At 30.2% G+C, this 13,607-nt stretch overlaps 1 protein-coding gene across 18 annotated transcripts in view; it reads left to right on the top strand.

The window, feature by feature from the left end:
* LOC107447618 (vinexin) overlaps positions 1-13,316 on the top strand; it is a 136,090-nt gene extending 122,774 nt beyond the window's left edge. For 12 of the 18 annotated variants that reach the window (XM_043039530.2, XM_043039528.2, XM_071186534.1 and 9 more), the window contains 11 exons: positions 472-587; positions 2,499-2,587; positions 5,209-5,358; positions 5,484-5,598; positions 6,036-6,146; positions 7,348-7,471; positions 8,542-8,584; positions 9,221-9,302; positions 9,407-9,489; positions 11,921-12,096; positions 13,052-13,316. In XM_043039530.2, the coding sequence (XP_042895464.1) occupies positions 472-587; positions 2,499-2,587; positions 5,209-5,358; positions 5,484-5,598; positions 6,036-6,146; positions 7,348-7,471; positions 8,542-8,584; positions 9,221-9,302; positions 9,407-9,489; positions 11,921-12,089 (1,082 nt within the window). In that variant the 3' untranslated portion in view covers positions 12,090-12,096; positions 13,052-13,316. The remainder of the gene's footprint in view (positions 1-471; positions 588-2,498; positions 2,588-5,208; positions 5,359-5,483; positions 5,599-6,035; positions 6,147-7,347; positions 7,472-8,541; positions 8,585-9,220; positions 9,303-9,406; positions 9,490-11,920; positions 12,097-13,051) is intronic. The other 6 variants (XM_071186532.1, XM_043039529.2, XM_071186535.1 and 3 more) reach the window with 1 other exon arrangement.
* Positions 13,317-13,607: the final 291 nt, after the last annotated feature.

Here is a 13,607-nt window from a genome sequence, read left to right as displayed (position 1 = left end):
TCACAGCGATGGCTGGTTGATTCGAATTCCGCTCCCCACCAACCGCAGTACTGACGTAAAACATCCTCAGTCGTAGACGGTTCATGGTTTAGAGCCCCTTACCCTTAGGCTAACGGTGGGAGGTTTTCGTGATTTCCCTCTCCTTGTAACGCAAATGCGGGTTAATTCCATCGAAAAGTCATCCACAAAGGCAAACTTTCGTCCAATACTTGATTCAGGAATTCCCTTGTCTTCTGGATTGGGTTCAAAATTACAAGGCTTTGATACACCTCTACAGGTTGGATTTTTTTAAACTTCAAATCAACCTTTAACATCTCAAAAACATCATTTTTAAGGATTACATCAGGAAGAAAACTAATGCAGACAGTAATTCGAATTCGTACTAATCGAATTTAAAATGATGAAAATATTTTTTTTTTTGTTTCACAATGTGAAAAAGTTTTGAATAAAACTTCGTTATTTTAATTACAGCGTCGCCTCATCAATATCAAGAAACGGAAGTAAATATTCACTATCGCGCTCCCATAAGACATCTTGAAAAAGATTACATAGAAGAAGAGGAATTAAAGAAAATTCAAGAAGACGCGGTAAGCTAAAATTTATTCAAAATCACTCTTAATATCACAGTTACTTAACTTATTAAATAAAAATACGGATTTAAATACGCCTGCTGATAATTCAAGTTTCATTTGGGTTCTGATCACTAAAGAGATTTTATCGTCAATCGAAATGTTGACCATTTTTCGATTAGCTGGAGTCCTCAAATTAGAGTTCTTTAACTGGTGACCAAGTATCCTATGTTTCTTAAATGTTTTTTTATTTTATTGCCGTTTGAAATTTCGACTCAGTCAAAATAAAATTACTAAAATTAGAAATATTTAAGTTAATTAAAATTAATTGTGTTTAACAAATACTTATAATTAATACCAATGTTTTTATAGTTGCATTTTCTGTTTTGTAATTATTCAATTACAGTCCCTGACCAAATTATTAGACATACTCTAAGATTCTAAGTAAAATCTTAATTATCAGGTTATACTATACAGCTTTATTGTTCTTATGCTGCTGAAACCGGTTTGTACTTGTTTATGTTCTTCGGTCAATTTGTTAATATTGTCATGAATGCAATGATTGAGTAAAATTTAAAAATGAATACAAATAGGAAGTAGGGGAGAGTGGGGTCAATTGTAACAAGGTACGATTGTAACATAGCAAAAATTTCGAGTGTCGGGTTCTAGATTTGGTTCCTAGGTGGCGCCAAAGGTGCATTTAAAAAATCTACATGTACACCCCTGCTGGCAACCATTTTTATGTACTTTTGAAAGAGTTATATCACAAAAGATATTTTCACGCTACGTAAGTACTTTTTTTGGTATTAGAATATTATATTGTAACAAAGTAATTTTGTTTAAACAAATAAAAATTATTAACCGAATATGTAAGTGGACACCTTAATTAACATTTCAAGAAAAAAAAGATTAGTTTTCTTAATTAACTAGCAATGTTTTCAACAAATGAAGCTGAAATGGCGTCTTGGGGACAATTGTAACAATAAGTAAAGGGACGATTGTAACAGCTGAAAATAAATAATCTTATGTTTACAAACCATTACTTACCTCTTTAAGAACCACCAATAGTTTAGTATATCATTTATATTATGTTGCATGCGCATTATTTTATTTGTCACCTTTCACAGCATAAATTAAAATTTTCAATACCTTAAAATTAAAAGTTTAACCCTTTAGGTCTCTGCTCGTTATTATTTTTACTCCTAAAATATCACTACTATTTAGATCAATAAAAAAATTTATCACAACTATGATAATATGTATAATTAACTATGTTTTAGTTGAATTTATGAACTGTTACAATTGACCCCGTAAGTGGGGACAATTGTAACAAATTCACGACTGTCAAAAATTGTTAATAACTAATATAATAACATTTAAAATAAGGTATTTATTTTTTTTCTAGTAGAGGATAGTCTACTTTACTCGTCTGTCAATTAATATTAATAATATAATGGATTTTTTGTTAGTTAAAAATAGTTAAGTAAAAAATATTACAATTCACCCCACTCTCCCCTATATAAAATATCTCTGGAATTAAAATCCATTGCATGCATGTTTAAATATAAAAATATTGCATATCAACACGTGCAAAACATGCAATTCTTAAAACAGATTTCAGTCTCGTAAGAGCTATAAAGCTGTATAGTATTGCCTGATAATTAAGTTTTTTCATAGAATCTTATAGTGCGTCGAATATTTTGGTCAGCGACTGTATATCCTATTTGGTGTATGCTTGTATGGAGTGCATGTCAATCACAGCAACTACTAATCAATCAAATTTAAAACTCAACTAAGACACAGTGTCTGAAATTTAAAAAAAAAAAAGGAAAAAAAAAACTTTGATTATTGTGGATGTTAGTTTTAATAGTGTCATTCATTTATTTGTTTGTATTACCTTCCTTAATGTATCGCGATTTTAATTTTCAGATGCGAAAATTGTATGAAGAAGAACGAAGAAAGAAACAACAACAGGAACTAGCAGAAATAGAAATGAGAAGGCACAGTGATTTTTTCACGTATGTAGATATTAATGCTTTCTTTTCACAATTGATTTGTCACATGCATCGAAAAATGTAGTAACTGAAACGATGTTATAGATACAACAATTTTGTAAATTTAAAACTATTATTGTGATAATAGTTTCATTTTCATTATTGTTGTAAATTGTTGACATTTTTGGCGTTTCACGGAAGTGTTAAATAGTTTCGAGACTTAGGATATTTGTTTCAATTCGTAACCTTAGAAATCTTTGACTATAGTTAGATCTAATCATTAATCCATTATTTATTTCATATTTCGGTTGCCCCTATGAAATTATTTAAAGTAAAATACCATAGAAAAAAAATATTTTAATAAATATAATTTTTTAATAAATATACTTTTTCTATTGAATAAATTATGAAAAGATCATATATCTATAAAACTTTCATTATTATTTTTCATCGTGCTTTTCAAATGAAAATAAAATTACTAAATTAGTTAATAAAGAACTATCTTTTACTAATAACAATTTTCAACGTTTGCAGCAGTTCGTTTTAAAATAGTAAATAATAAATTTTAAAAAAAAGCATATTTTATTTATTTTCAGCTACAAGCCTACTTTACACCAAAAACAAATGCATAACTATACAGCACGTGACTTCGAATTTAACTGTCTTACATAAAAATTTAACTTAAGATTATCAAAGATTAAACGATGAAAAAATTTCTTTCCGATTATTAAGTGCTTTTAAACATAGTCTTTTATTGGTAAATACGTTCGGTCTTTGACCCGCAGTGGCCTGATCGTAAAGACACGGTTCCCAGTAAAACATCGAATTCAAGCATCACTGGCTGCTGTCAGTAAGCGGGTGGGTGACCACTTTAATCAGCCTACGTAGGGACCGAGAGTGCGCGGAATCGTTAAACTGTTCTACCGTAAAGTGCTCGACTTCGCGTGTAGGTCGCCGGACTGCCAAAGCGGAGGAGCCATCCTCTCTGCAGAGTATCAAAATTGGATTGGCATGTCTTCGGAACATCCTTGAGGATGTTTCCCAGTTGCCAATAGCCCATTGTCCAACTCTAGTGCGACGTAAATAAAATACCTACCTACTTGCATTCGATCTTTATTTACTTTTTCTATGAAATTGTGGTTCCGCTGGAATGATGTATTTGCTCTTAATTTGAACTAATTTGGCTTTTTAGCTATTAATATTCTGGATCTTCCATATTTCGCTTAAATAAATTTTGATTTTCATTTATTTATTTACAGCGCTTTCAAATATTTTGCTTAATTGTTTTAAGTCTTTAATAGACGAAGCAGATGCTCGTGATGCCGGGCTAAGATATTAAATACTTTATTCTTAAATTTCGTTTAATGTATTCTTTCATTGAATAGTTCGGTAAAACACTTCATTTAAACTAATAATTAGCCTTATAATACATAGAACATATTAGCTGAGAAGATTAAGGTAGTTAATTATCAAACGGTTTATCCAAACTTGTGTTCACCCCTTCTATGTAGATTCAAATTAACTGCGTGTATTTAAATTAACTACTTGTACCGAAATTAAATTTACTATATATACAGAAAAATGAAATTGAAAAGAAAAGAAAAAAAAAAATACTATGATAATTTTAGGTGCAATCTGAATAGTTTGGGTGTTTAACCTAGAACATGCTTACTAATATGTTTAGACGATATTTTAAGTAACGAAATCCGTTCTTAATTCAATTAATTTAAAATTGCATTGTTTCAAATAATGTAAAAAATTTTATACCATAGTTTTAAATTTTTTAGTTATTGTTAAACAGAATTTTAAAAAATAGTAAAGAATTAGAATCATTCATCCGACGCTCATTCCATCAGATTTGATAATTGTGAGCAAAAAAAGTATTTGATTCACTTAAATAATTCCATTTATATGACTTTCGACTGTTTTCTTGACATAAAGTTATAGGTAACATATTTCCCAGATTGAGACTACTAATTTAAGATTATTAATGGTCAAACGATGGAAAAATTTCATTCCTCTTGTTAAATATTTTCTAATTATATATATTTTAATAAATGAAAGAAGTATTTTATTAATTAACAGGCTCACAAATGTTTTTATATACTTCAGTGCTCCCGACTGCTCCCGACACGCCAAAATAATTTTTAAAAAAACGGTAAAAACCACAAACTAAATTTTGCAAATATTTGGCTATTTTTGCTTGCTTTTTAAAAGGTATAGCATGACGTAACTACTATAAAGTGGTGAATTATATAAGCCTACAAATTATTTAGAAATAGTGGTGGATAAAAATGTACTAAATTGAATTTATTAAACCAAGAATCACAATTGATAAACTACCACCTTAAAATATTTATTTGCTGTCCGCAGCAAGTTGGCATCTCTCTATACTTTATTTGTAAAATCAGGGTTCCAATGAAAGAAGGTTGATCGTTCGCCGTAAAAAATTTAGAGCCGCTGATTTAAATGATGATTCTACAGTTATTTATCTCAGTTTGTGTCATAAAAGAGATAAATTATGATTGAATTCATCCAATTTATAATATCTCTGTTTATCGTATTCCTTATATGTTATTTTCTCCATTCCTCTCTTATGCAAATACTTAAACTGTATTAACGCATTTTTCATGTATATTCAACAGACCATCTCAAAAATCTCCAATTCCTCTCAATCGCTACGACAATCCATTTGACTCTGCCTATTACAGATTGAGTCCATCTGGATACCATAGGGGTCCTCCACCAAAGACTATGGCCAGGGCTATATATCCTTTTACAGCACAAACTACCAGGTAATAAGTGATTTAATGTAAGATTGCATACTTAAAGTATAATTTATAAATTGTATTTTTTTTTTTTAATATTTAAATAAATAAATGAGCATATCTCGCTCATGGTGTGTTTTTCTTTTTTTAAGAGAGCTTAGTCTGAATAAAGGAGATATAGTTTATATCAATAAGCTACTTGACAGAAATTGGTACGAAGGCGAACATCACGGTCTAATAGGCATATTTCCTGTTTCTTATGTAGAAGTAAGTTTCATTTAAAGTATTAATGCATGCACCTAAACATAATTTCAGAAACGGGGATCTAGTGGCATTTCGGTTAAAAATTAATTCTAAAAAAATATTCTTATTCTTTGTCCTCATTATACTCTTTCGAAATAGAATAGACATCTCAAAATTACGCGATTTTCCTACTCTCTACGTTTTCTCCTCCACTGTTGCCACGGTTTCGGCAAAGCTTGCGTCCCTTCTAAGCCACAACGTTTCTTAATCTCGAATATACTGGGGTGGGGAAAAAGTAAGATTTGCCGAAACCATGGTAGTGAAAAATGGGGAAATCTCTTAGCCTTTAGATCCCTATTTTATGTTACAAAGAATATAAGTTTGAGATATCTGTTTAATTCCCATCATTTCAGCTCATATTGTATTTTTTTAGTAATTCTAATATTTTTACACATGCTTAGATTATCCCCAATGAAAAAGCAAATTTGCAACCTCGAAAAGCAATGGAAGGGGAAGCAATAGTCAAATACAACTTCAGAGCCCAAACACCAATGGAATTATCTCTTTTCAAAGTAAGTTAAACCATGATTTGTTTTTCCTCTTTAGAGTATTTTAGGCGGAATGCTTCCAAAAGAATTTTTATAGCTTATTCAAATAATGAAAACACTTCAGATAGTTTTCCTTTAGATTAATAAAGGTTCCACTACCCAAAAACTGCCTTATGACTTTTCCTTTTTGTTACGTTTTTCTAAATTTGTTTTAGTGCGTATGAGATTGGAATTTCACATTCAAAATAACCACTTTCCGACTAACTGGAGTACTCAAACCGTAATTAAAATCCGTGCTCAATGACAATCATAATTCCTATTATTTCCTAACCATCACAAACAGGATTTTTTTTGACATATTATCAATTTTCGTCAATATCACCGACTAACTAGCGTGCTCAAATCCATACAATTATTTTGCGATTGCTTTATAACTTCTTAATGCACAAAGTGTCCAAAAATTTTAATTCTGAGAAGTGATAAAAAGCATCAGAAGGATGAAAACTTGACATAAAACATCGACCGCAAAACACGGTAAACGGCCGAAAATTGCATAAAAAGCAATCAAGCAAGAGGATCTCAACGCGATGATTGTCACGACACGAAAAGCATATCTAGCAACTTCGAGGGTGTCTGGGAAACCTTTTTACGACGTTGTAGACTGTGCAATGACATCAGCAAACGTCACTTCAGCTTTGGTAATAATTAATCAAATAAATATTTTTGTGGTTAGCTTTTGTAATGATTTTCCAACGCGACGTTAAAACCTGTATGTTTTTTTTTTGTTTTTTTTTTTCGTTTGCGATTTTCACCCACTCAATGTGCTTTGCGACCTACAATCTATGATAATCTTGATACTTTTTATCACCCAGCTGAATTTATTGATTGAATTTTGAGACACCCAGTGTATTAAGGATTTTTGTAACAATCGCGAAAATTGTTTTACTTTAACATGCAAAAAATAAGCTTTTATGTTATTTTAATGGTTGATTAGAGAAACTTACAATTTAGCAGCGCAAACCCCGATAGCTGTTATACTGCACAAAATCTATGGTAATTTTTCATCCTTTTGATGCCTTTATCAACTCCCTGAATTTATCAATCGAATTTTAAAACATCCTGTAGAAATTACAGAATCCGACCAAAAATTAAAATTATAATTCATCTTGTTTTGCAACAAAAAGTTGCGAATTGCAGTTGTAGATCGTTTATTATTTTTTTTCAGGGAGAAAAAGTTATTCTATTAAGGAAAGCTGATCGAAATTGGTACGAAGGGCGCTTAGGTACCAAGAAAGGCATTTTCCCTGTTTCATACGTTCAAGTTCTTCAAGAACCAGGAGAGAGTCCTGGTAAGTTTTTGGTTACACAATGTTTACATACATATTTAAAACTTTTTATCAAAGTGGTAATATTTAATAGCGATATATGTGACAAAACTATAAACGTTTCTAGAATATTATAATTCTAAAATATTTTAAAGAAACCAAATCGAAATGAGGCCACTTTTAATTTTAAAATTATAATTATGAAAATTCCAAAGGAAATTCTAATTATGAAATGAATTCTTAAGGAAAAACACAAAAAGGAATTATTTGTCACATTTAGGGGGCCCTTGGCTTAAGCTCCTCAGGCCTTGCCGCCATTGCTATCAAAAGCAGAACCAAGATCCAAGAATTTATCCACACTGTTTCAATTTTCTATCAATTTTAAATGATATATATTTTATATATTTTCTTCAAAATTTTGCAACATTAGTATTTTTTAATTGTTTGGGTTTTCCTTTTATTTATATATAAACCCACAAAATTTGCACATTTACTGAATAATTGTGTCTTATTTTCAAGATCAAGAGTATTTTTATGGCATAAGCATACCTGCCAACTTGTAATCCTTTCGAGAATGATTTTCCCAAGTGGTAGTAAAATTTTAATTAAAATTTTAGGCAGAAACATACGCTGTATTTTGAAAAAGCTTACGCTGACTAGCACTACATTACATTACATATTAATATATATGCTTAATTTTTTAAAAAATAGTGGTGGCCAAAAAGATTATATATTAAGTTTATAAATGCAAAGAATATATAGAAAACATACATTTTATTACCACTTTAAATATAGAAATAAAATTTTGCGCTTGGCAGGTATGCATAAGCACGATGTCATCTGCAAAATCCAAATTTTTAAAAATAGTATAAAATCTCCATCTTAACCTTTTCTTTGGTTTTTTACATCCTTGTTTAACGCTTGTTTGTTTCCAGAACGCAGGCTATAATTTCAACTTTCAAACGATGAACGAAGATTTATAACGCAATTCTTCTTTGTTAATAATTACTTTTTTTAAAAAAACAATTTATTTTTTAAAAACAAAAATAATTGCATATCTTCATCTACTAACTTCTTTATTCTGTTAATTATAGGCCCTCGAGCCATATCTCCCAAACCACCAGCAAGTCCAGTATTGTGAGTATTTTTTTTTTAAAAAACTTCAATTTAAATTAACATTCTATATTATAAACGTATAAAATGAAATTGTTACACTTATTAAACAATTCTATATTCATTTATACTGCCGTACTTGCTTTTACATTGATTAAAAAAAAAATTTCCAATGCATTGTAAACTATTATTATGCACAAAATGTTCCAAAACTATCATCTTTAAGATAAATTTTCAAAATAATAGTGAAAGCAAAAAAGTATGCACATTTGACGTCTATTAATATTTAAGCGAGGACGAAAAAAAAAAAAAACGCTTTTGAAGTCTGTCGATCGACAAAACCAGTTTGTCTGACGAAATATTAAGTCATATCTAATAATCGCCATTCAATTACTCTGTTTCCCCTGGCAATATAACATACTTTCAGTCTCCCCTTCCTCAGCAGTGATTCTTTAGTTTTTGTTAGCGCTTTAATTTTTTCTATCTTAAATATCAATTTACGACCTCTAATGTGCAAACTTGTTTATAAGTATGCTAAAAATACATGTTACGGGTGATCATTATAGAGCATCGTGCATATTGATTGACTTTTTAAAAAAATATATAATAAAAACAATCCCAGTACTTAATATCAATAAAAATTAAAATGTATGTTTTTAGCAGTCCTATTATTAATGGATCACCACCAAAATCTAATGAAGGCCCAACATTCAATACCGGACTCAGGCCAAATCAGGAAAAAGTAATTAAAATCCTTTTCTTTCCAGTTGTGAAATTAATTAATTTGTTTCGCGATTTTCAAATAGCATTGAAAATACTTATTGTTTCATATTTTATTACTTTCAGCCTACTCTCAAACTAGACAAACTAGATGGCAAATCTTCTCTCACCCAAACCCTCCATATAGATACTTACAATGAACCTATACCGTAAGTAGATATCATCAGTCATACATTTTTTCAAAAATAATGATTACTTAAGCCTGAACCAAAAATGTCTTCAGTTGCATTTTAAAAGTATGAGGGTTGTTGCTGTTTTTTTTTTTTTTTTTTTTTTTTTTTTTTTTTTTTTTTTTTTTAAGTAAGGGCCGTTTGAAAATAAAACCAAATGAAAGTAAATTTTCAAGTAACAAATTTATTTTCAGATTCTTCATACGTTTCTCTTTTGCAAAGCTGCCAAATTTGTTTAAACGCTTATCATATTTTATAACTAGATTTAGAATACCCTCTTCATACAAATTTGCCGCCTGCTCCGTTATCAAAGAGGTCACGTATTAGTCATTGTTGTACTGATTGCAGCCAAAATGATGTTTGAAATATCGGAGAAGATGAAGAAAATCACTCAGTACAAGGTCTGGACTATAGGGAGGGATGGTCCAAAACTTCCCAACCAAAAGAGTTCAATAAAGCTAGGATCTGAGCTGCTGAGAGAGTCATTGTCATAGAGTAGAAAAAATTCCCTGTAAACCTGGCAGTGAATTTTGCTACTTCACAAATCTGCTAGTGAATTAATGCAGTAGACAGGTTTTTTGTCGGCTGAAAACGCATCACTGACAGTGTCTCGTGCGTGGCGGCGATTCGTTAAATTTGAGCATTTTAAGGATACAGAACTGACCGTACACAGCTGCAACTGAGCACAGTTGTTCCTAAGGAATGCTGGGACACGACACAAGAACTCGTTGCAACGCACGCGTCATCAATTAGTTTATACAACGAAACGGCCCTTACTTAAAATACAACCCTCTTAATTTAATTGTATGATTTTTCTTATTCATTTTGTCTGTGGAAAGCTAATTAATGTTTAACCCTTTGATGCAGAATTTTTATTGAGCATATTTTTATTAAACATTATGATAAACACATTCTTTCATTATTTTAAGTCAAAAAATATTATATTTAGCATTTTAATAATTTATGGTTATAAAATACTGCATAAAACGCCGGTGTCTTTTTCTGCATTAAGGGTAAAATCTTCCAATTTTAGCTCACTTCCAATCAATAATTTTTCAAATTTGTAGTTATTTGGATCTAAGAGAAACAGTTATTCATCATCGAAATTTCATTAAATTACAAAATCAATTATTGATAAATGCTTGAATACAAATGAAAAAAAATTCTCTTTTTAAACTACTTTTTTTAGATTTTATTACAAATATAATTTTAATAATTTAACAGATTTGTTTAGTAACTAAACTGTTTTTCATTATTAAAAAATACCAAAATATATTTTTTCTGATAACTAGAGCTTCAGAAAAAAAATCTGTAAAAGATACACCCATATCCCATCTGCGTCAAAGAGTTAAACCTTGCAAAAATTTAGAGTTTTTTTTCACGCTAATAAATATGAATTATTTTAAAAGGTATAATTTAGTGCCGAAACAACGTAAAAAATCAAATCATCCTCGCAAAAATTTGAATTGAGTGAGAGTATGAGGTTGGTTTTTTTATTTTCACTTGAGCTCATTGAAAAGTTACTTCATTTAGTCATCATCATCATAGTTGGCCAGACAGCCCGATGTGAGCCAATGCCTTCCTCTGAAGATTTCGCCATGACGACTTCCGATTTATCTTTGATCTCCAATTCTTTTCATTAATTGCAAGAAAATCAGACTCCACTGAGTCAGTCCATCTCAATCGCGGCCTTCTCCGCTTTCTTGTTCCAGTGGGTCTAAAAAGCAGTATCTTTTTTTATTGTATTGTCATCACTCATTCGAATCACGTGGGCCATCCATCTCATTTTTATGTATTTAACAATATCAGGTTGTTTATAAATCTCTTGTACAGTTCAAAGTTAAATTTCCTTCTCCAGTTATTGTTTTCATTTACACCACCAAGTATACTCCACAAAATCTTTCTCTCAAATATTGCGATACAATTTCCCTCCAAGCTTGAAAAGTACTGCTTTAAAAAATAGTTTTTAAACCTTGCTTATTATAAATTTTACACTTTTAATAAAGATTTCGATTACGAATCTTTAAGGCGTCATCACAGAAGATCGGCACTATCGCAGAGGATTGTTAGTGAAATTATTTCATGAATACTTGAGCTCATGATAAGGTTGTAGCAAATTTACTTCATAAAAACATTCTTTCAGTTGGTATTTTTTTTTATGAAGTACACAGTATTTTTTTTATGAAGTTCATGGTCTTCTAATTAACGAGGCATATGTTAGGAATAAAGAAAAAATTAAGGGATTTTTTTTGAGTTTATTTTTAATTTTACTTTCGAAGCAAAATAATTGAAACCTGCAAAAAAAAATAATAACTTGCAATGTTTACTAATTGTTCTGTTTATAGTAAGCTAAGTTAAAATTTTGCATCTAAAGCATTGCTTAAAAATGATCCCTTTTTCCTTTTTTTAGCTACCGATCATTGTACACTTACAAACCACAAAATGATGACGAGTTAGAATTAAAAGAGGGCGATACTGTCTATGTGATGGAAAAATGCGATGATGGTTGGTATGTAGGAACTTCATTAAGAACAGGACAATTCGGAACGTTCCCTGGAAATTATGTTGAAAGGATATGAGAGGCTTGTAAGTTTTAGAATCTATAAATTTAAATATGAATCACCGAGCTGGAATAACTTCACTAACATCATTTTATTAAAAGTAAAGCAATCTCACAACTATCTGTTGTGGGCCGGGGGTTAAGGCTCCACAATTTCATAACCAACGGGCCCGAAGACAGCAATGGGGGCAGGATTACACACAAGCCGCCCTTACTTCCCAGGCAGACTAATACGCATCGATCTGAAGATTGGCGGGCTTCGAGCTGCCACTAAGGATCGAACCCCAGTCCTTCACAACGATAAGGTAATCAGTGCCTTTAACCACGGAACGAACGCAGCTCACGTTATTTTAATGGACATATATTTTTTAACTGAAATATTATTTACTTCAAAAATAATCTTCTCCTTAAATATTTTGGCTAAAATTAAGTTGTAAGATTCAAGGAGAAAATTTAAATGTATCGAAATCTGACAAACAAAAAAAAAGTATCGAAATATGACAAGGAAAAAAAAAACTACTATATGAGAAAAAGAGGACTAATAAAACTAAAACCAGTTCGTTCGTTGCATGGCATTTGAATGTGATTTCTATGATCTCCAACCGCTTCCTCTCCATAATTTCAGAAAATCAACAGGTTTTGATGTTTTTAATTTTAATCTCATTTATGATTCTTAACTTTATCGAAAAAATTTTTTTACTTGCTCAAATGTTGATTCACAAGTCCTAATATTAATATTTTTGTTGACTCCATAACTGACAAGGTATTTAAGAAATATATATTAAGAGTGGTGATTACAAAACACCCTGCATGCATATATATATATATTGGATATAACATTTTATTTCAACATAAAATATATAATATATATTTGTGTTTCCACATTATTGTGTTATGTAAACCATACTATAATTATTAATTGTTTCTTTTGAATACATCAATAACTTTTAAAAATTAATTCATAATTTTTTTTCCCTACAGATGTTGTTTTACAGCATGAAGTGTTTGTTTCTAGTCTTCATGATTTCTGCAGATGTTGCAAAGACATTTTTTTGTTTTGCTGCTTAAAATATATCATATCATATATATTGCAGCATAATTTCTCAGATAATACAAAAGCATATTATCAAAAGTTTGTTAAATACTGCATGTGTTCAAAAAAATTTATAGAAACGTTTCAAAACTCGATTTTAACTATAGATTTATAAAATATTTTATGTCATGAAAATAAATATGTTGACCCAACTGTGATGTTGCTTAATTATATTGCATTTGAATAACTCATTCATTGAAAGTGGTACACGGTAATCATTAATAAAAAATTAAAAAACTAACACTCAACACAGGGCACAACATAAACTATTCAGAACGTTTAACGAAATCTTAAATACTTTTTAATACATGTATCAAAGAAATAAAAAATTAATGCAAACATGTAGCAGCGAATGTTAGATTGTGACAAATGCAGATTAACATGTATTCACAAAAATATTTACAAGCACAAAAAATGCTCAACTGTCTAACTTTCTGTGAATGT

This window comes from Parasteatoda tepidariorum, chromosome 10 (assembly GCF_043381705.1).
Source record: "Parasteatoda tepidariorum isolate YZ-2023 chromosome 10, CAS_Ptep_4.0, whole genome shotgun sequence".
Taxonomy (NCBI): domain Eukaryota; kingdom Metazoa; phylum Arthropoda; class Arachnida; order Araneae; family Theridiidae; genus Parasteatoda; species Parasteatoda tepidariorum.
Note: the sequence above shows the minus strand (reverse complement) of the source record. Positions and strands in the feature narration are given on the sequence as shown.